The sequence below is a fragment of the Sus scrofa genome, chromosome 4 (assembly GCF_054392235.1).
Source record: "Sus scrofa isolate SSC_HxYL_T2T_F1_AM1 chromosome 4, Sscrofa_HxYL_maternal_Yorkshire_Landrace_v2.0, whole genome shotgun sequence".
NCBI classification, from domain to species: Eukaryota; Metazoa; Chordata; class Mammalia; order Artiodactyla; family Suidae; genus Sus; species Sus scrofa.
In genome coordinates this window covers 42,904,268-42,928,166 of record NC_139386.1, presented here as the reverse complement: position 1 = coordinate 42,928,166, position 23,899 = coordinate 42,904,268, and the positions used below count along the sequence as shown (strand labels likewise).

At 37.1% G+C, this 23,899-nt stretch overlaps 1 protein-coding gene and 1 pseudogene across 8 annotated transcripts in view; one reads left to right on the top strand and one right to left on the bottom strand.

Moving 5' to 3' along the window:
* The window catches only part of TMEM67 (transmembrane protein 67), a 52,850-nt gene extending 33,788 nt beyond the window's left edge, over positions 1–19,062 (top strand). For 2 of the 8 annotated variants that reach the window (XM_021089105.2, XM_021089104.2), the window contains 11 exons: positions 50–136; positions 1,327–1,426; positions 1,522–1,661; positions 3,230–3,370; positions 7,889–7,969; positions 8,458–8,574; positions 12,287–12,403; positions 12,509–12,613; positions 13,493–13,595; positions 16,739–16,881; positions 17,831–19,062. In XM_021089105.2, the coding sequence (XP_020944764.1) occupies positions 50–136; positions 1,327–1,426; positions 1,522–1,661; positions 3,230–3,370; positions 7,889–7,969; positions 8,458–8,574; positions 12,287–12,403; positions 12,509–12,613; positions 13,493–13,595; positions 16,739–16,881; positions 17,831–17,911 (1,215 nt within the window). In that variant the 3' untranslated portion in view covers positions 17,912–19,062. Of the gene's footprint in view, positions 1–49; positions 137–1,326; positions 1,427–1,521; positions 1,662–3,229; positions 3,371–7,888; positions 7,970–8,457; positions 8,575–12,286; positions 12,404–12,508; positions 12,614–13,492; positions 13,596–16,738; positions 16,882–17,226 lie in introns of all 8 variants that reach the window. The other 6 variants (XM_085022032.1, XM_021089106.2, XM_021089109.2 and 3 more) reach the window with 4 other exon arrangements.
* On the bottom strand, positions 6,022–6,304 carry LOC146403791 (signal peptidase complex subunit 1 pseudogene; annotated as a pseudogene).
* Positions 19,063–23,899: the final 4,837 nt, after the last annotated feature.

Sequence of the window (23,899 nt, the reverse complement as noted above, 5' to 3'; positions counted from 1 at the left end):
TAGTAAAAATATTGTATGATCATATTTAGTGGCATAATTTTTATCACAGGCACAGATGTCTGTCTCTGTTTTGCTACCAACGCCGGCTCAAGAAAAACGTTTTGTTACTTACGTGGGATGTGCTTTTGCTCTGAAGGTAAGTTTCTTTTTCTTTCTTTTTTTTTTTAATTTTTTTATTTTTTCCATTATAGCTGGTGTACAGTGATCTGTCAGTTTTCTACTATACAGCAAAGTGATCCAGTCACACATACATATACACATTCTTTTTCTCACATTATCCTCCATCATGCTCCATCATAAGTGACTAGATATAGTTCCCAGTGCTATACAGCAGGATCTCATTGTTGGAAGGTGAATTTCAAAGCACAGATCCCTGAATTTAAAAGGCCTGCTAATAAACACTTAAGTCTTTAACATGAAAATGCTTTCAAAACCTTTAGTGTAAAATTTAGTCTAATTTTGGAAGAAAACACGTATTCTATTTTACTAGGAAGTCTACTTTTATTTATAATAAATAACTCATTCTGAAAATCTGCCTTTAAAATTTTTTAATTATTTAATTTAATCTGTTAGTTGAGAGTAGAAGGTACCATGCTGACAAAGTGCTCAACTCTCCACATTAGTTCTCTCTGCTTCCATATTCCTTTCCTCCTCTTTCCATGGCAACCCCTTTCCCTACTTGACTGTTGTGTCAATGGACGGGAAGCTCCTTAATGTGCCCCTGTGGTGGATCTCATCCAGTTGTGGTTGTTAAGAGCCTGCTGTCCCCACTGATCTGTGAGCTTCATGAAGAGAGGAATCATCCCATACTTAGATTTTTATCCTTTGTTTGATCAGTAACGCTCCAACTAGGACAGTGCCTCAGTTTAAATGTATTCCATACATGAAAAATGTGTTTTTAATCAGAACTGTCAATACCAGAAATAGAAAAAATTAATTACGGTAAGCAAATTATAGTTGAAAATACCTTTACTTATAAAGAAGTTATGTGATCTAGAAAACAAAACATGCTTTTGGAAGCCATGAGAAAGAGTCTGCGCAAGATTCCTGTGTGAGGGGAAGGCAGTGTGTCTCCTTTCATATCCCCATTTCAGAGAAACACAGAAGAAGGAACGGTGAATCAATATGTGTATAAAAATCCTGTGAACTTAGTGATTCCATGCTATTTGATGAGCTTCCGGTGATTCCAAATGATGTTGTAGCCTTATCACTTGCGAAAATTACATATTCTTGTGCTTACAGCATGTTTGTTTCTTAAAGCATCAGAGTTTGTTTCATAACAGGCTTAATGTAGATACTTTTCCGTGTTTTGTTTGTCATTCTCAGGCTCTGCAGTTTTTGCATAAGCTCTTCTCCCAGATCACCATAGACATATTCTTCATCGATTGGGAGCGACCTAAAGGGAAGATTCTTAAAGCCGTTGAAGGTAATGGAAGTAGCCATTTGTACCAGAATTCTTTTGCTACCCCTGTAGTGCAAAGAAGGTGAAACCCTTTTTACTCATTCTATCTCCTCAACTAGGTGAGGGTGGTGTTCGGAGTGCTACTGTTCCCGTGAGCATATGGAGAACATATTTTGTAGCAAATGAATGGAATGAAATTCAGACTGTGAGAAAAATTAACCCACTCTTTCAAGTACTTACCGTCCTCTTCCTTTTGGAGGTATAAACTGTTTGATGTAATTGTGTGCAACTTCTGGGTACCTTATAAATGTTAATTTAATATAATTCCAGCTAAGTTTTCATGCCAGTGGAAGAGTTTTCTAAAAGTTAAACTATTTTGTCAAGTCATTAAAAAGTGCACATAACATGAAATTTACCATCTTAATTAATCATCTTTAAGTATACAGTTCAATACTGTTAAGTACATTCCTACTGTTGTGCAGTCTCCAGAACTCTTTTCATTTTGCCAAACAAAAACTCTACCTATTAAACAACTCCCTCTTCTCCCCTGTCCCCAGCCCCTGGCAACTGCCATTCTGCTTTCCGTCTTTTTGAATTTGACTACGCTAGGTAAGGAGTGGCTTTTAAACCATTGGTTTGTAGCAGACCCCCCTGGAGAGCTTTTGCAGAATACCTATGCCTCACCTCACCCTCAGAGATATGTTCGATTTAGTAGCTCTGTCGTGAGCCCAGGTATCTGTATTTCAAGAACTGCCCCCCACCATGATTCATATTTTCACTCCTGTATTAGAACCACTATTAAAAGGTTTTCTAATAAAGTTATCGTCGAACACTGACTATGGACTGTGTTTTGTGTGAAGAGCTGAGGCTACAGCTTAGTGAGACACAGTGAATGGGTACATGCTTCTGAGCCCTTTACAGTTATTCCATGGGTCTGAGTAGAATTTCTAAAGGAAGTAATCAGTATTGAATATCAGAGTGAAATAAGGAAACTGTTTGTATGGGTAACAGGTTTTCTCAAGAATTAGCTGCTTACGTTAGATGTGAATTATTAACTCATAAATCTATCTGTCTGCCTTCCTTTTTCCTTCCTATCCTCTTTCCTCCTCCTTTTCCTTTTTTTAAAACTAAAAGAACGTGTGTGTCCTTAGGACATATGAACACTATCTCAAAAATTCATTTATAGTAGTGTTTTTTAAAGCTTTAAAAGGTGTTATGTGAGAAAGAAGTTTTATAGTCTAGTAAGTTTGGAAAACACTGGATTCAGTAAAGTCCTGTACATTCCTTTACCATAAAACCTCCCAGAGTCTTTAGGGTAGAAGGCATGGAGGTGAGTGAATATAATACACAGACCAGACTTTCTTTTATTGAAGATGGTATCTTCCTCAAAAGATGCTTTGGAAAATATAGTTTTACAGTATAAAAATATTTTGCATAGTGCCTGGCATATGCTAAAAATTCATGAAATGCTGGTTGTTCATAGGTAGTTTACTGAAGAAAGCTTTACTCTTTTGACAGAAATTTTTGAGCTTTGTCGGTGTATATGATAATAAGGTTATATTTGGTCTTTAGCCTTGTTGAAGAGAATACTAAATGAACTAGCTAAATATTTTCTATCACATACTTTGTAATTAAAATACAGGATAATTATTTTCATCTAGATTTTCAACTGATTATACGAACTTTGAATACTTAAGTTTTTCAGCTAAAGGAAAGGGAGGAATAAGGAGTAGGGAGTTGAGAGGATTGTTTCATTTTCAGACCAGAGGAGTTTTCTTTATCCATGTCTGTTTAAATTATTAGTTTTTTTTTTTTTTTTTATTTCAGGTTGTGGGATTCAAGAACTTAGCATTAATGGACTCATCCTCTAGTCTTTCCAGAAGCCCACCTAGCTACATAGCTCCTTACAGCCGCATTTTGAGATATGCAGTGTCTACTGTTCTTTGGCTAGTCATTGGAATTATACAGGTAACAAGAGAGTATACTTTTGAGCAATATTGCCTCTATGTATTTTTAATTCTGTTTACATACTAATCCTCAAATATTGACTACAACATGACTTCTGTAGCATTAAGAAGATGACAAGAACAACAACAATTATGGCTAATAGCTAGTTCTTACATGGTGTGATAATCTAAACACTGTGTTAATTAATTGCATTACACAGATTGACCTAATCTTTGCAGTAGCCCTCAGAGATAGATTCTTTGAGTATCCTCATTTTACAGATGAGGATGCTGAGGCAAAGAAAGGTTAAATATTTGCCTAAAACCATGCAAGTAGAAATTGGTGGAACTGGAATTTGAACGTAGGCAATCTGATTTCAGAGTTCATTTTTATCAGTAGTGGGGCTCGGAAGAGTCTTTCAGAGTCTGCAGCTTTCTAGTCACAGGATTAATTTATAAATGATAGGAATTTCTAAGGTACCCTTAGTCTTTTCTTTGGAAATATAACTTATTGTCTAGCATTTATTTACATATCATTAAACCTCACTCACATTACCAGTACTCCTCCTGAAATCTTCTTTGAAATATTTATTGGAATAGCTGAAACTAAAAATAAATCTTCTCAGATCGTATGACTCTAGTAGAGAATCTTTTCTATGCTTACTTCTGTTATCTTCTTAAAGCTTTAAAAAAAGAAAAAAAAAAGAGAAGGGAATGAAAAGAAGAAAAGAAAGAAGCAGCAGCTATAGCACTTAACTTGAATTTCTGCACTTCTTTCTCTTGTTTACAGATACATCCATGAGTGGGTGGAAAGAGCCCTTCTGTTTGGTTAAAATTTCTTTAACTTTTTAATAAGCAAGGGAAGATGAGACCTCTAGGAAGAGCAGGTTGGACTTTCTATAAACTAGAGAGAAAATTTTTGCCTTCAAAGTCTATTTTAAAAGATTTTGGGGATTGAAATCCCAAAATTCCTACAGAATTGTAGGAATTGGCAGGATCCAGGTGTCATTCTGTTACCTGAGAGTAAACTCTTTGAATTCACATTTATTTTACATTGGTGAGACTTGTTCAAACTTGAAGCTGCAGGATAGAGCTAGTGAGGAATAATTTGACAATCAGAAATTAGGATTTGAAATAAGATTAAAAGAATATGGGGTTTGATTTTTTTTTCCCTTTCAGTTTTATTGAGCAAAATTGACATTGTGTAACTTTTATGTACAGCATAATGATTTGACTTACATACATCATGAAATGATTATGACAGTAAGTTTAGTGAACATCCATCATCTCATACAGATACAAAATTAAAGAAGTAGAACACTGTATTTCCCTTGTGATGAGACCTTTTAGGACTTATTCTCTTAATAAGTTTCATATATAAACACAGCAGTGTTAATTGTATTTATCATGTTGTATGTTACATCTTAGTATATATTTATCTAGTAACTGGAAGTTTGTACCTTTAGACTGCCTTCATCCAATGACCCCCCTTCCTCCTCCATTCCCCACCTTTGTAACCAGAAATCTGATCTCTTTTTCTAAGAGTTTATTCCTTTGTCTTTTTTTTTTTTTTTGAAGTATAATTGACCTACAACACTGTGTTAATTCCTGGTACACAACATAGTGCTTTGATATTTGTATACATTTCCAGATGATCACCATGATAAATCTAATTACCATCTGTCATCATACTGTGGGGTTTGATGTTTATCATCAGTATAACATTAAGAAAATATTTATTTTTATATATACCAATATAAGGTTTTTTTGTTTGTTTGTTTTTTTAGCATTGCACCTGCAGCATATGGAAGTGCACAGGCTAGGGGTCGAATTGGAGCTGTAGCTGCCAACCTGCACCACAGCTACAGCACAGCTGCAGCAACTCTGGATCCTTTAACTCACTGACCGAGGCCAGGGATGGAACCTGCATCCTCATGGATACTAGTCGGGTTCTTAACCTGCCGAGCCATGATGGGAACTCCTATAAATTTTTGTGACTAGATCAGATTCACCTGGATGTAGAGAACTGAAAGGAAACCATCTGAAGCTTTTCTTATTTGATTGAGTACAATAGTTAAAAAACTCAGAACAGCAGTCACTGAAATAAAAGTGACTTTTCTCTCTCCCATGAGAAAGGAGAGCAGAGGTCAGCCATGGAAGGCCAGCAGGGTGGCAGCATCAGGCCCAGAAGCCTGTGGTTCTGCTCTGCCCCCCAGGACTTCATCTCTGAGGTCACCTCACTGTCCGTGGCTGATAGAGTTTCAAGGGGAAGCCAGGGAAGAAAACCTCACCCCTTCCTTCCCCCCACCATGAGTTTTAATTGAAAACATTAAAACAGTTGAACTGTAATTTATAAAACTTGAATAGTTAAATTGTATTATCACATATGAGGCATTTATTCCACTTTATTTTGTAGACCTGCAAGAAACTTATTTTGTAGTCCATGCTTAGGTTTTCTGTTCTCCACTTCAGAAGAAGCTTTTGAGGAGAAAGTCTAAAGTTTTCTAAATCAAAACCCAACTGAGAGGTAAAATATGAAGAGAACAAAATCTGTATACAGCTGAGCATAGGTGGTTTTTAGCTAATGTTTTAGGTATGAAAACAGTTCAGTTCATCTCACATAACACACAAGCAGGGGCGGTAGAAAAGCTGACTCATGAATACCCCAGTTGGTTATTTATCTGGCATGACTCTTTTAGCTTTTCTTTCCCTTGGTTTCTTGTCTGGTGTGCCAGAATCTTGCACAGGTAACTACCTGAGGGGGTGTTGGAGGACGTGTCAGCAAACATGAAAAAGCAAATGCTGCCATAACTATGTAGACAGTCCAATGGAACTGTTCCGCCACAGAGGTGAATCCAAGTATTGCAAAAAAGAGTAATTCCTTGAAACATCTATTCAGCTAGCTCTGGCCCTTGTGATCCATTTGCATGGGCAGCGAGCTCAGATGCTCTAGCATAACTGACTGAGGAGGCAGGCAGTGGGGCAAGGGTGGCCCCAAACTCTGGGGCCACAGGAGCCGGGGTCTGCTCCTGCGTACAGCTCGGTGGGCCTGCCGAGCAGGGGAGTGCCATGGCTCTCCTCTTTGAGAGCCTTTACAGAAGCATCTTCAACAGCTCGTCGGCCAGAATTTGGTTACAGGGCCACACCTCACTGCACTGTCATCTCTCAGCTGGCCAGCAGCGTGCCCACCCAAAGAAGGGGTCTGTCACAAAGGAGAAGGGGGAAAGGATTCTTGGGGCAGCAACTAGGCGTCTTGGGCACCACTGACAAACCTCGTTCTGTGTTTCTCACTCTGCTGTCCTTTGATAGGAAAGTATTTCTCTCCGTGGTCACATTCTCAGATGATCAGTCTTTATTCCTCAAGTATCCTTAAGAGTTCCTTTAATCTGTGACCATTCCATAAATTTGTCTGCACAAACTCTTCTTGATTCTCGTGATGTTAGGCTTTATTGTTCATGCCTTATGTTTCCCCAAACTCACCTTCTTCGCCAAACTCAATTTCATAATTGAAGTAGTATCTTTTAGTTTTTAAACTTTGAATGTTGTGTTTTTCATATTCTCTAAAGAAAATTTAAAAAATATATATGTAGAGTATTTAAGGAAAGTAGTTTTCAACATTCAGCTGCTATAGATTCATTGATTTATTCATTCATGTATCTGAATACATTTTATGTACTAGGTACCATGCCAGGGAGAGTGTTTTTCAATACTCAGCTGCTATGATTCATTTATTTATTCATTCACATATCTGAGTATGTTTTATATACTAGGCACTGGGCTGAGCTCAAAGACACACTGAAGTAAGAACAAGTTATGAGTTGTGAGGGGTCCTCTGAAGGGCATCAGCAGAGAGATAAGATAGCCAGTAAATGGAGGTGAGGGGTGTGGAAGTTAGAAATGGGGACAGCAGGGACAGCTTTAAATTGTGTGGTTAGGACATGCCGTCTTTCTCTGAACCTTATCTAAGTGTAAACTTTTTGGATTTATAAAGCTTCTCTTTGTAGTATTGTTATTAAAACTATCTTAAAACTATCTAGGCAAACACTGGAAACCATTCCATTTGAATATTTGACACATTGTCTATAGTTGAAACAATACTTGACATAAGCTTTTTATGTACCACTCTATCAGAGAAGATTAATTTGAAAAACAACAACTTTTCTAATGGATTTTGGAATTTAGGAGATGAACGGAATTGTAGAACCAGACCTGAATGTGACCATTAATGCATTGGTTTATCCTAAAGTTTTTAAAGCCCCTGACTTCCTCCCCCTGGTGTTTGTCCTATCTTATTTTAATGAGACAGAAAAGTTTTTAAAATTGAAACTAAGTTCCTTCAGTGAATCTTAACACAATTCCAGAATACTCTTACTTTGACAGAAGAATCAGAGATGATAAGTAGGGTTTTATCCCACAGGAATTGTTATCGGCCGCTATGTTCTTGGTTGGAACTTCTTTTTCCTTAAGATGCTACATGGTGGCTATAAAAGAAGATTAAATCCTAAAAGCTAATAAGCGTGAACTTGGCTTAATGTTTCAGATCATGTTCTTTGCTGTCTTTTATGAGAGATTTATAGAAGATAAAATTCGACAGTTTGTTGATTTATGCTGTATGAGTAATGTAAGTACTTTCTGACTTTATCTTGCAATTGTTATTTTCTCCTTTTTAAAGGTCATGAGTACGTTAAGAGAGGCTTTAAAAGTGATTTGCTGTGATTGGATTTTTAGTCTAATTTCCACTAGTGGTTAATTCAGGGATGGTTATAATGAGCTACAAGTTAATATTTACTGCCTTAATTTTTCCTTCTTTATTTGTAGTTTCTTAATTATGAATTCCTTATGCCACCAAGTGGTTGACTCAGCCTAAAGTCCCTGCAAAGTGTTCATATATCAACCTTGTTTCTTCCTTTCTTGGAAGTGTCTTCAGTCTCTTTTCCATCTACTTTTTAAATATAACCTCATTATCCTTTATTACCTTATTATCTTTTTTGTATGTTTACAAGAATTCAACCCTAATTATTTTTAGAGAAAGGAAACAGTTTTAAGAAAAACTTACTTTCTGTTGTTTTACAGATGAGTTGCTAATTGCTTCTCCTTCTCTTTTTATAGATATCAGTGTTTCTGTTATCCCACAAATGTTTTGGTTATTACATTCATGGTAGATCAGTACACGGGCATGCTGATACTAATATGGAGGAAATGAATATGAATCTTAAAAGAGAAGCGGTATGAATATTTTCTTACATCTTTTTGTTTTTTTAAGTTGAGAGGTGGGTTCTTGTAATCTAGGATTTATAATAGTATTTTTTAAGAAAATCCTCATTGATTATTTCTGAAACTTGATAAGATACCAACTCCTTACCCTGATCATTGAAAGAGAATGAATCACATTTGTCCTGCAGTTCCTGCATGAAGTGTGTTTTATTTTTTAATTTTTTTTATGTTTTTGCTTTTTGAGGGTCATATCCGTGGCATATGGAGTTTCCCAGGCTAGGGATCCAGTCGGAGCTACAGCTGCTGGCCTACGCCACAGCCACAGCAACATCAGATCCAAGCCGAGTCTGCAACCTACACCACAGCTCACAGCAACGCCAGATCCTTAACCCACTGCGTGAGGCCAGGGATTGAACCTGCAACCTTATGGTTCCTAGTCGGATTCGTTTCTGCTGTGCCATGACGGGAACTCCATGAAGTTTGTTTTAGAGTAACCAATTAATTCATGAGGGAAAGTTCTTCCTGGTAGAAGAAAGTAAAAGGAATTCTGAGTTAGAACATCACCATTTTGTAGTGCTTGGTGGATTAATGCACACAGGCTACAGTCATCAATGGGTGCTAAAATAATTAAGTGAAGGATGATGAAGAACTTTATAATGAGAAATCAGGTGAAAATTACAAAAACTGGCATTATGTACTTCCTGTCATGACACAGTCAGGAAGTACATAATGTCACCCATGAAATGTTCTTGTCTAAGAAATTTGAACCTGAGTGTAATCAAGCCTTTCCAGCTTCCAGAAAATAGAAGGGATAGAGAGACAAAATAAATAATACCATGGGAAGCCGTTAGCCAGATCCAGAATGTGGGATGTCTCACAGGACAAATGACCCCATGTCTCCAGCAAATCAAAGGCATGAAAAGAAAAGGAGAGGTGGTGGTAGAAGAAGAACTAGTAGGTAGTAAGGGAAATTTAAGGAAAAAAATAAACAATTGAATACAATGTGCAGACTTTGTTTGAATCCCAATTCAAACAAACCAACTATAAAAAAAAAATCTTTGGGAAAAATCTGGGAGATTTAATAGACTAAATATTAAATTATATTAAGGAAAGATTAATTTTATTAGGTATGAAAATGGCATGATCTTTTTTAAAAAAATATCATATTGGTTAGAGAAATAGGAGTATTTACAGATGAAATGACAGTATCTGGGGTTTGCTTTATAAGAAAAAAGTTGGGAGGATAGATGAAGCAAAAGTGATAAAACATGGCTGATCGATGAAATTGGGTGAAGTTTACTGTTCTCTCTACTCTGTGCATTAGAAAACTTCTGTAAGAAATTTTGTGTGTGTGTGTGCTTTTTAGGGCCACTCATGTGGCATATGGAAGTTCCCAGGATAAGGGTCAAATGGGAGCTGCAGTTGCTGGCCACAGCCACAGCCATAGCAACTCAAGATCTGAGCCACATCTGCAACCTACACCACAGCTCATGGCAATGTTGGATCCTTAATCCACTGAGCAAGGCCAGGGATTGAACCTGCATCCTCGTGGATACTAGTTGGGTTCTTAACCTGCTGAGCCACAACGGGAACTCTCCATAAGAAAATTACAAAATATATATATATATATATGTGTGTGTGTGTATGTATATATATACATACACACACACACAATATAATATACACTTAAAGGAAAATCCAAAATGATTTATTATTAAGGAACTATACTTGTGACTTGTAAGACATGATAATAGCACCTCAGAGAAGAACAATTGATTTAATACATTGAACTGGATCAGTTGGTTAGCTATTAGAAATTCATCTGTTTTGAAAAGTTAAATGTAAACAATGAAACTATAAAAACCTAGAAAAGAATATTTCAGATTTTGAGATAATAATCTAAGCATAAAAATAGAAGGCATCAAAAAAGGAACATTTATGCATTTTACTTTATTAATGTAGAACATATATATCCAACAGTTATAGAAATAAAAGACATAGGGTAAAACCCTCATAGTAAATATGGCAAAGATATTGATAACAATTTCGAAACTCATGTAAATCAGTAAACAAATACTAAGTAAAACCTCAATGGAAAAATGACAAAAAGATTTTTAAAAATATCTAAATAAACTAATAAAACTCTAAAAATTATTCGGCTCATAAATCATGAAAAGAAATGAATGTAAAAGTAACATTTTTGCTTTCTTCAAATTACCAAACTTTTTTTTAAATAGCCAGTACTTAGTATCATCAAGGACATGGTGAACTGGGCGCTTGTCTCAGGATAAATGTTTACAAGCCTGCTGGAAAGCATTTGACAATACATACCAAGAGCTTTCTAAGAGTTAATTATCATTGACTCACTAATTCTGTGAATCTAATAATTCAAGGAAATAATTAGCATTTTGAATAACTAATTAGCTTCAGGATCTTCATCATAGGCGTTATTTATAACAGCAAAAAATATGGAAAACGAGAGAATATTAAGTAAATTCATTTTCCTAAACAGTGAAATCTTAGGTAGACATCAAAAATCATGTTTTATGGAACACCTAATGACATGGAAAGTTGTCAGGATTTAATGTTAAGTAAAAGGAAATTGATACGATCCCATTTTTATGCCATCTCTGTATATACCTAGCCAACAACTGGAAATGAACTACCTTGAAATACTCTTGGTGTTGAGATTATAGTTGATTTTTTTTCTTTTTTTATAGCTCTCCAAATTTTATAAATTCTCTGTAGTAGCATGTGCTTTTTTAAATGGGGGGGAGGATTTTAATAGAGAAATTAACCAAGTGTTAAATTATGTTTGCAGATTAGCTTTAGACAAAGAAGGAGAATGTTAAGCTCTAGAGTAGGCGGATAAAAGTCAGGAGAATTGAGGCAAGAATACTTGAGCTGAGCCTTGAACTATCAATGAGAATTGGTTAGGTAGGGCATAGGGCAAAATGCTACAGACATATATATGTTCTCAGGATTTGGGTCATGTCAAGAGATATCTGGTCCATAACATTAACCACTGGGTCATGCATCACTACCTTTTCACTAGAATTAATTAAGGAAAAAAAATTTTTTTTGTCTTTTTAGGCCCGCACCCATGGTATATGGAGGTTCCCAGGCTAGGAGTCCAGTCGGAGCTGTAGCTGCTGGCCTACACCACAGCCACAGCAACTGGGGATCCAAATTGCATCTGCAGCCTACACCACAGCTCATGGCAATTCGAGATCCTTAACCCAGTGAGTGAGGCCAGGGATCAAACTTGCATCCTCATGGATGCTAGTTGGGTTCATTAACTACTGAGCCATTACAGGAACTCCAATTAAAGAAAAAATTTTAAGTGTTTAGAAAACAAAAAAGCCCATTTATGAAAGTAGTTAATTCTAAGGCTAGACTTTGTGGCATACCTTAAGGAGCAATAAATTAATCAAAAAGAAAAGCTAAGAATATGAGTACATAATGAACTTTTAGTACAAACTTTTTAAAAGTAGGTCTGAGTAAAATAGATGATATAAAGACCTGCAAGGGATTATGACAAGATAGAAATTAATAAAACTTAGAGGAGAGGGCAGCCTTGGATGATGTTAGAATCTCTTTGTCTCAAATATAGTTCCAATTCACTTTCAGTTGGCTTCTACATCTTATTGAATATTGTATTTTATTTTTGAGTAAGCAAAATTTTCATAATCTTGATCTTAATTTAAGTTTTTTAACTTTTCAGGAAAATTTGTGTAGCCAAAGAGGGTTGGTACCCAATACAGATGGTCAGACTTTTCAGATTGCAATTTCTAGCCAGATGAGACAACACTATGACAGAATTCATGAAACACTAACAAGGGTTTGTATAAAGTACAATTCAGGTATATTTTGTCAATATTTCATGTTATTTAAAAACCAGCAATGTAGGGCATGTTGCATTTATCCTTGTGTCTTTTCACATTAGAGAAATGGCCCTGCTAGACTGTTGAGTTCATCAGCAAGTACTTTTGAGCAGAGTATAAAAGCATATCATACTATGAATAAATTTCTTGGCTCTTTCATCGATCATGTATGTATATCAGCATTTATTTATTTATTTATTTATTTATTTTGCTTTTTAGGGCTGAACCCACAGCATATGGAGGTTCCTAAGCTAGGGGTCCAGCTGGAGCCGTAGCCTCTGGCCTACGCCACAGCCACAGCAACATGGGATCTGAGCCCCATCTGCGACCTACACCACAGCACATGGCAACGCTGGATCCTTAACCCACTGAGTGAGGCCGAGGATCGAGCCTTCACCCTCATGGATACTAGTTAGATTCATTTCTGCTGAGCCACGACAGGAACTCCTATTTTTTTTTTTTAATTATTTCTTAATTCAATCAAGTCAGTGGACTTAGAACCCTTGTGGGTTTTTTGTTTGTTTTCTAATTCGTGCGTAGTTGAGTTAGAATGTTGTGTTAGTTTTAGGTATAAAGTAAAGTGATTATTATACATACATATCTATTCTTTCTCAGATGCTTTTCCCTTATAGGTTATAACAAAATACTGGGATGGATTTAAGTTATGTAAAAGTAAAATGAAAAATTTTCATGTTGATTAGCATGATGATTACCTTAAAATATATCCATTCCGGAATTTTGTCAGTTACCAAAATATTATCATATTATTCATTTTAGATGTATGTTATATTATGGTTGTCTTCCTGAAAAGCTGGTTATAAATTGATTTTCAGAATATCTAACTGTGAATACTAATAATGACATTTAAAATTTAAAACATTCCTAAAGAGAATTTTGTTATAAAGCCAAGCATAGTAAATTGTCTTTTTGAAGGGCAGATTTGCTTTGTGTACTATTCATTTTTTTTCTCTGCTTCAGATTTTACAAAAATTGGAAAGCATTTATTTCACTGTTATTTTTGAAATGACTCTTGCTTTTTATATTAGGTTCATAAGGAAATGGACTACTTTATAAAAGATAAATTGCTTCTTGAAAGAATTCTTGGAATGGAATTCATGGAACCAATGGAAAAAAGTATCTTTTACAACGGTATCCTTCAAATGCCTTTGCTGAACTTGATTATTATTTTCCAAGTTTGAAAGAAACATGCTTGTAGTTACTGTTTTTTGATTTTATACTTTTATATAGGAAACATAATGAACTTAGTTAACTTAAAAGAATTACAGGGCGTTCCCGTCATGGCTCAGTGGTTAATGAATCCGACTAGGAACCATGAGGCTGCAGGTTCAATCCCTGACCTTGCTCAGTGGGTTAAAGATCTGCCGTTGCCATGAGCTTTGGTATAGGTTGCAGATGCGGTTCGGATCTGGCATTGCTGTGGCTCTTGCCTAGGCTGAGGGCTACAGCTCTGATTCGACCCCTAGCCTGGGAACCTCCACATGCCAGGGGAGCGGCACAAGAAATGGCAAAAAGACAAAAAAAATAAAAATAAAAGAATTACGTAGTTTTCAGTAGCAAGAAACAAATATATAAATGATAATTATTTTATAAGAAAGTAAAACATTGAATTTCAAAATCAGTGGTACACATGGAAGAGATAGTAAAACAAATACATAAAGTTCAGATTTTATTGGAAGGTTCATTTAGTGGCACACTTATAAACACTTAAAGAAGAATAATGTTCATGATTTATCTTGAAAAATTTGATTTTTCATTTTATCCAAATTCTTAAAAATTAGATATCTGTGATAGGAATAGTAACTAAACCTGCTCTTTTACCATTAAAAAAGTAGTATAGTCACTTTCAATGTGACCGAACCTCTTGCCTGGCTTGGGAAGAATGGAAATGATCTAACTAATGTCCTGGCCTAGATATCACTTGTGCACGTGTTAGTGCGTGCCGCATGTGGTGCCAGTCCTGGGATACCCACATTAGTGGTCCCTCCTTTGGGCATCGTGTTTAGTAGACTGTGGAAGGTAGGCATGTGGTAGGTGAGTGGAGTGATGGTGGGATAGAAGGCTGTGCAGACACAGCTTACACTGGGTGCAGAAAGGAAAGTAGAAAATTCTAACTAGACACGGGTGAAGTCAGAGAGTTATCATGGAGAAATTTAAACTAGGTCTTAAAAATAAGTTTTTCTTGTCAAATAGGAGGGTCCAGGGAAGAAAGGCAATGACATTTGTGCAGAAGGAGGAAAGGGTATTATGCACTTATGAACTTTATGATCAAAGGCTGGATTGAAGTGGGACAGTGAGAGGGGAGTGCGTGAATGATAAAGAGGGCAGAGACCGAGTCCCAAAGGCCTTTCTGACACCCTAAGGAGTTTTGCTTTATCCTATCGATAGAACACTTGTTTCCAAAAACATTTTTAAAGAAATTTTTGTCCCTCAAGGAGTGTGCAGGTTGACCTGTGGAGGTATAAGAAGAAAATATTAAAATGTTATTTGTAGATTTGCAGTTCCATCATTCTTAATTTATATTTTTACAAATTATATAGTTGTAATTAATAAAATGTGCCTATTGTGAGATACATGCTTAGCATTTTATTCTGATAGGCATACACAATCAGGACGATTTGGAAACCACTGCTAATGAACATGGATGTGATCAGAAAGTCCTCGGCTGATCGGATTTATAAATTGGGAGAATTATTCTTGACAGTAGTGAATAGGTTCCATTAGAAGGTGCCAGGCTATAACAATACAGCTTAGCCATTAAGAATAAGCTTTCAAAGTCTGCTGGTCTTGGGTTCAAAATCCAACTCTACTGGTTTTGTGAACTTGGAGAAGTTGTCTGCCCTATCTGAACTTTAATGCCTTCTCTGTAAAATGAAGTATAACCTTCCAAAGGTTCTTGTGATTATACATTTGTAATGATGTATAAAGAACCTGGTATTGTTAGGACTCAGTAAAGTGCTTTTGTTACCATTTTTTAAATAATACAATCATCATCATCAACGTCTTTGTCTTTATTGCACAATGAGGAGAATATAAGCTAAGGCAGTAGTGATTGGGATAAAGAAGAAGAGAAAATTGCCAGAGATGTTAAGGAAAAGAAGGGGTAGGAGAGAGAGAGAGTTGTCAAAAATGATCTGAATTTCCAGCTTGTGTGACTAGGTGGTTGGTGGTGGCTCCTTTCACTCAGGGAGTGCAGATGGAGAAGATGTGAGGGAAAGAGGCCGAATCTGATTTTGAATATGTTGTGTCTCGAGTACCTGAGGAATATCTAGGAAGAGATATCTAGTCAGGCCTTATAGGGACCTGGGAGACTGGATTTTGGGAGAAAGTAAAGGTGCACAGTAAGCCAGGAGTCTCATGAAATGAGGTCATTGCTGGAGCAGCGGCAGTGTCAGATCCCCCAGGAAGAGCACAGAGAGCAGGCTTGTTTATTTTTTAAAATATGAATACAAGTTTGTATACAGAAGTGCATATCTTGTTAGGACATGGCTGAATGGTCAGTGAATTTTCACACACTGAGTATTACCCCTGTAACCAGCACTGGATTAGAAAAGAACATGACCAGCAAGCCGGATGTCCTCTTGTATAAAACAAGAGTTCCTAGCTGGGCATCCATGGCCACCTTCACAGGTTCTCCCTGACCTTGTGCGCAAGATTCATATATGTGTACTTTCCCTCCACCCCTTCGTGAAAGGATCTCTGACTTTCAGCAGAATCTTAAAATCCTGAATCCCTCCTTCGGGAGTGAAAAGAGAAGAGGTCTCTGAGCAGAACCTTACGGGATTATTTGAAATTCAAATTATAGCGCCCTATTCTAGTCCTTGCTGGCTTTGTTTTGCTTTTTTTTAGCTTATTCTAGCTTACAAAATCTTTCTAAGATTCTTTAGCCTTTAGTTATAGAAAGAAATAGAGAAAGGATGTTCATTCTCTGGTTGTTGAAAGATGTGGACTGTGTACTTAAACTACTTGCAATTACCAACCCTTGGTGCAAATGTTAAAACTGCTTTTTTTGAGCAGAGTTCCTAGACTATCCTTTTAGATTAGCAAATTTTAATAACCTTTGTTTATTTTTTGGTAAACTATAAAGTATTTGTTTTCTTTTTAATTGAGGTAGAATTAACATACAATAGCCATGAATTGTTATAGTTAACTAGTTTCTATTATGCTATTTTTAAATATCCTACTTTTATCACCAGAAATTTATCACAAGTTTACTCTTTTTTTAAATTTCTGATTTATATCTTTTAAATGACTTTTTTTTTTTTTTTAAACAGATGAAGGCTATTCTTTCAGCAGTGTTCTGTATTATGGAAATGAAGCCACCCTTCTTATTTATGATCTGCTCTTCTTCTGTGTTGTGGATTTGGCTTGCCAAAATTTTATTTTAGCAGCCTTCCTTACATACCTACAACAAGAGGTAAGTTTATCATTTTCTTCTGGGTTTCTTTTAAAGGAAATATGTTAGAAGTAAATATTTTTATAGCAGAGAGGAACAATGTCTACTTTCACAAGGAATTTATAAAGATTCAGAATGTGATTAACACTGTCAAAAAAAAAAAAAAAAAAAAAAAAAAAGGAAGAACATTTCAACCAAGTTCATTCTACAGTCTCCTTCAGGGTCAGTGAAATACCGGGGTCTTAGGGAAAGGAGGAGTTTTTTGAGCAAGTGTGGAGGGAATCTAGCAGGAAGACATTTAAATTGCCTGTCTCCTGGATGGGAAAAGTGAGCAGTAATTAGAGTCCTCTTCACCCTCTGCACCAGATGTTACTGTGACAAAAAGGCCAACCCTGGAGATCTCACTCAGCCTCAGCCACTTTAACATATAACTCGCACACATTCCCTACCTGCTTGGACGAAAAAACAGCTGCAGGGATGGGTGTGGAGCCTGAAATGGAGACTTCAAGAAAAGCTAAATTTGTTCTAGAAATGTTATTAGTAATATCGCCCAACTATTCCCCACTATGTCACGGAAATATATGTGTTAATAAGATATAACTTATTCATTCTTGATAGAGATGTAGAATTATAAACAAATTCTCTTCCTAGCGGTTCTTTTGATGTTTCCATAGCTCTTAGAGGAAACTTGCCTTGCCAAATATTTAAAAATCTGTTGCCGTGAATATGAGAGGATTTGTATTACTAACTTATAAAATATATTCTGAATAAGGACATACACTGCTTCAGTATTATGAAAGATGATGGTAGTCTTGAAATAATTTTGTGTATCACCATAGAATTCAGATGTCAGATGAAAATAAACAGTTCAGAGAATTAGCTAGCTTAATTTAGATGTTTTAATTCAAGTGTACATTTAATTTCCTTTATGTGTATTTTTTCATTCTAAATTGTTTTGCTTTTTCTTCAGATTTTTAGATTTATTCGTAATACAGTAGGACAGAAGAATTTGGCATCCAAAACATTGGTGGATCAAAGATTTCTGATTTAGTTTACTGCCTAAAGACTAATTTATAATCATGGCAAAAAAAGTCATGATTATCAGGTTAGTTTGCCATATTTTTTAAAGCTTATAGTATAGACTATTCTATTTTTATTTGTTTTTTAATCTAGAAAAAGATTTATTTTTATAACTTGTAGACACATAATGTACTTTGTAAATATATAATGTGATATAATGGAAAATATTTCTTTCCTATTCTGCATGGTATTTAATTCACCAGCTCATAAATAGATCACTCTGACAGTGGGACCAAAAAAAAAAAAAAAAAAACCTCAGTGTTGCTTTCAGCATAACACTTTTTAAATAATCAAAACAGTTCCCAAACTAGATTTGCCTGTACTTTCTCACATTGAAAAAAGTTTTGATCCCAAGTTCAAGTCTTGTTTTCAATTCAGTATTTTCTTGTTTTAAATATTTTAAATTCAAATTTTGTTGAAAATATTTTCACGTTTACTTAGAAATTTGAAATTGTAGATGGGCTGATTCGGTTTGCCTCATTTTAATTGCCTAGCCTGTTTAGCCTCTCTGCTGAATTAATAGGCATCATATGACATGGTTTATTCATTCCTTTGTATACTTATTAGGTCAGTATACTTTTTCCACGAAATATGTTTATATCTCTAATATCATCTACAGTTATTGAGCTGTAATGTATGACATTTTCCCCAATACAGTTTTTTATACATTTTAATTATTTAACATTTTAAGAGCACTCCCAAATTTTTGCTCTTCAATTATGTTTAAAGATTGTAAATAACTAATCAACTGTAAATGATCATGTTGTGTTAACAAGATGATTTATTGAAAGCAAACTTAGGCTTCATAAGTTAATAGCCTTGTATTTTTTTAAGTAAGGAAAAAATGTGAGGAGCCAAAATATAATTAATGTAAATCCTGAGTCATGTAGCTAGTAATTTTCCATAATATCATTTTTTCAATATACTCTAATAATCCTTTTCTTCGTGCACCATGAACTTGAAAGCCACCTTATTTCAGGTATAATGGTCATTAACCCCCAAACCAATGTTTCTTACTGCCTTCTATGTTAATGCTGTGTAAATACTTACATGTAATGATATGTCAGTATTGTTTATATTTCTGAACTGAAAATATAGAATAAAAACTTCCTGTTTGATTAATATGTATCTCATGAAATAGCATTTAGGAATATGATACAGTGGGGTTCTCAGCCATTGCCAAAGTTGAATCCTTTACATTTTCCTGAGTTTTGAGGATAGCTGAGGAGAGAGAGGGAAGGATCATAAGTTGAGGATTTGAAACTTCAGTTTCTTAAGGGCCGAAGTACAGAAATGGATTTTTAAAGCCACCTACCCAGAAGCTTATGAAAGAAAGCTTTCATCCCGCATATGAGATGTTAATATTTTGTGTGAATGTTTTTTAAGTGGAAATTTCAAAAAGATAGGATCAGTGGCTCACCTGTGATAAATTAAGACAGAGAAAAGACATTTAAAAAAATCACCTTGAAGTTATTTTGTACAACATTTATATTGGTTAGGTATGTAAAAGTGTGTTCAGGTTTTTATACTTTTTTTTTTTTCTTTTTAGGGCTGCACCCACGGCATATGGCATATGGAGGTTCCCAGGCTAGGGGTCAAATCAGAGCTATAGCCAGTGGCCTACCCCACAGCCACAGCAATACAGGATCTGAGCTGTATCTGCAACCTAAACCACAGCTCAGGCCACAATGGATCTTTAACCCACTGAGTGAGGCCCGGGATCAAACCTGCGTCCTCATGGATGCTAGTCTTGTTTCCGCTGAGTCATGACTGGAACTCCTATAACTATTGATTCCTTTGTTCATATTGCCACCATTTAAACTTTGTGATCATGTGACTAATGCTCTGCTAGACTTTCTTCTAGACCAACTCACTGTACTTTGCATCCGATGTCCCTAATTTTACTGATGACATAGAAACATTTAATAAATCTTTTTGTAATTTCATAATGAAACAATTCTAGGTTCACCTAGAGGATCTTTACAAGGTGCCATATGTTTTGTATCCCTAGAAATCCACAGACCCTTAAAATCTGCGGATTAGGATTTCCTGTTATGACACAGCAGAAATGAACCCCGCTGGTATCCACAGGTTCCCTCCCTGGCCTCACTCAGTGGGTCAACGGTGTGGTGTTGCTGGAAGCTGCAGTGCAGGTTGCAGACGCGGCTTGGATTCTGAATTGCTGTGGCGCTGGTGTAGGCTGGCAGCTGCAGCTCTGATTCAACCCTTAGCCCAGGAACTTCATATGCCTAAAAAGCAAAAAAAAATCTGCAGATTAGTCTGTCACAAGATGCTTTACTTGTGTCATACCAATGCCCTAACTGCCTTTGGAGAGGGTTCTGCTGGTTACCTAGACTGAGAAGCATTCAGAAGGACCATTAACTGAGTGCTCGCAAGCATGAAATGTGTATTCTTTTTGTCGTCTGTAAATATCGACAGTAAGAGCTGAGGGGAGATAAATGTAAGTTGAAGAGTGGTAAGCTTATTGGAAAATGCTCCAAATTTAGTAACAGAAGTCATGGATTTGAATTAGAATTTTGCCTTTCGTCATGGCAAAAAACTTTGGGATTTTACATTCAGTCATTTGGCATCTTTGAGCTTTATTCCACATCTTTACAATGGAAATAATATCTTTGGCTTACTACTTGTAAAAACTAATTCATTAAGATACATTTATAATAGTGAGTAAGCTTTGAACAGTGGAATTTTTATATATTTTAGTGTGAAATATGTACCTTAAAGTGTATTTTCTTTTTTTTTTTTTTTTTTTTTTTTTTTGTCTTTTTGCCATTTCTTGGGCCGCTCCTGCGGCATATGGAGGTTCCCAGGCTAAGGGTCGAATCAGAGCTGTAGACACCAGCCTATGCCAGAGCCACAGCAACGTGGGATCCGAGCCGTGTCTGCAACCTACACCACAGCTCATGGCAACGCTGGATCTCTAACCCACTGAGCCAGGCCAGGGATCGAACCTGCAACCTCATGGTTCTTAGTCGGATTCGTTAACCTCTGAGCCACGATGGGAACTCCCAAATGTATTTTCTATCATTCAATAAATCAGTTCCATGCTGCTAACACTGAGAGTACTGATTTTAGTAACTAACCAGTGAAAATCCTGGGCCTTACTTCTGCCTCAGCAACCCCCCACCCCAGTCTCAACAAAGAGGAGGCCTTTGTAAATGTCAGTCTTTAGGGAAAGAAGGCAAGAGGGAGCTGTTAGATCACGTTGTAAGTGTGGTTTGTGGTCACAGATTAGAAAAAAAAAGGAGTAAAAAGTGAAATACTACCTTTGGAAGGGAGAGTTTCTTTCATTTGCTCATTTATCTATCCATTCATTCAAACAGTATTTCTACTCCTACTCCTGAGCCCCTCAAAAGGGTCTTGCAATTAGTAGAGGAACCAGGTATATTAACAAATAATTACAGCAATCTGGAAAGGAGGCTGTGATGTGGGAAAGCTCTTAACTGTGTATCTGTGGTCATTAGGGTTTGACCACCCAAAAAAGTGGTTTTTGATCTAAGATGGAAAGGTAAACAAGACAAGTACAATCAAAGCAAAGAACACTATATGCCTTGAGATGAAGCACAGGGCCGTTAGGTGCTACAGGTAGTTTGATTCCAGAATATATGTATTCTTATTTTTAAAATATTCTGTATATTATGATGTTAAAACAATGGTTCAGGAGAGACTGCCCTATTGGGACCAGCCAATTAGAGATAGCAAAGGGTGCAGCTAGTAGCACACTCACCAATCCAGAGCCATACCTGCATTTTCTGGCCCTTATCCCTCAGGAGGCAATATGCCTCCCTCTGCCTTAGTCATTCCAGGACCAGGTACCAGGCAACCAGGAACCACTCCTATAACTTAGAGCCTGCTGTCATGACTCAAGCTGGCCAGTTCTAAGTTGTTACCCTGTCCGTCCTTGCTTTCCTGCAGAAATGCAGAAACTAATAAAGGCCTTGGCCTAGACTCTCCCCTTGCTCCTGTCCCTCAGCCTCCTGACCAACACTGGTGCTTCTCTATGTGGCTCTGGGTGGCACAGGAGCCTCCTGTGTCTGGGACCTATGAGTATAATAAACTTTGTTTTCTTGAGTCTCACCTGTGGATTCTCTTGTGGTGGAACCTGACTGACTATCCCATAAAAGAACACAGAACTGTACATGTGAGGGTTTTGGAGAGAGATGGTTAGAAAGGAAAACAGGAGGTTTTTATATCAAGCCACAGTGAATAGAGTTTAACCAAGCTCAGTTTCCCAGCCTACCTTCACATGAACTCTCAGTACCCCCAAAGAGTAAGTGGACAGAGGGGCAAGAGAGGACCTTCCATAGTCAAATCGCTCTGGTATAATTGATGATCTGTACACTAGGAGACTGGTGCTTCTGCCCCCTTTTGTCTGGCTGCGTGTCATGGTTCACCAGAAAATACATTGCTTATAAGAGAGGTAGTAAGGCAGTAGAGGGTAGTGGCCGAGAACACAGACTTGGAGACAGGCTGCCCGCATTCAAGTCCTGGCTCCGACACTTACTGGCTGGGTGATTTGGGGTGTCTTCCTCATCTGTAAAAGGGGATGATGGTGATAGGGATAGAGTAGGATAGCTACACAGGTAGTTGTAGAAGTTCCAGTAGAGGACCATAGAGAGGGAAACCTAGGGAGCTTTGGGAGACCACTGTAAGTTAGTGATCGCCCAAGAAAGCCATCAGAATGTCATGGAATTGAGCAGGCTTACCTAACTATAAAGCCATAAATAAGAGCATGAGATATGCCTCAGGGCATTAAGTGAAAAATGAGGCCTGCATTCAAGTTCAGCAAGATAATGATCCTTAGGACCAAGGACAGGAATTTAAGGAAAAGCTGACATTCCAAAGTAGGAGACCCTCATTTTACGGAAACTTGAAATGATTCAACATATTTTAGCATATATTACCACCATTCTGCTGATTTGAATAAGCATCGTGATAGTCCTACTTTGACCTCATAGGGTCAAATACTCTCTCACATGATATGAAGGAGGAGCTAGTGATGTAAGCCTGATGTCTACTCAAAGAACGAGGACGAAGGCGGTCTTTCCCCACTCCCCTACTTTGCTTGGATTATAAAAATGTAGCCCACCTAATCCTTGGAGCAGAGCCTCCTTGCCTGCCCGCTACTATCCCTCACACGTGTCCTATCTTAATAAATCTATGTCCTGCTTGCCACTTTGTCTCTCGCTGAATTCCTTTTGTGCTGAGACACAAAGAGCCTGAACCTCAGTAATTCCTGACACCAGGTGAGTGATTCCAGTTAAAAACCATGGGTTCAAGTCCCAATCTGGGTTTCGTCTCGATTGAAGCCAGAGGTGTTTTGATTTCAATAGTAGCTATTTCTGGAGTTCCTGTCATGGCTCAGTGGTTAACGAATCCGACTAGGAACCATGAGGTTGCGGGTTCGGTCCCTGCCCTTGCTCAGTGGGTTAAGGATCCGGCATTGCCATGAGCTGTGGTGTAGGTTGCAGACACGGCTCGGATCCCGCGTTGCTGTGGCTCTGGCGTAGGCTGGTGTCTACAGCTCCGATTCGACCCTTAGCCTGGGAACCTCCATGTGCCGCGGGAGCGGCCCAAGAAATGGCCAAAAAAAAAAAAAAAAAGAAAAAGAAAAAAATAGTAGCTATTTCATAGAGTTGTTGGGAAGATTAAATGAGTTAATCTTTGAGTTTCATAGAGTTATTGGGAAGATTAAATGAGTTAGTGTGTGTGGTGCTTAGAAGAGTGCCTGGCACATAGTAAATATGGTGTAGGTGTTAGTGATGCAGTAATACTAGTAGTGGTACTAGTAAGTCCAGTTAATATTTAATTCTGAAAGACCCAGATCAGTCCCTGGGGAACCTGTATTAAGACACTTAACTGGGAGTGCTAGAAGTAGCAGTGAACAGACTTGCCTAACCAAAGCAATCTGTGGGCTTTAAAAATTAACCTTGCTTCTCTT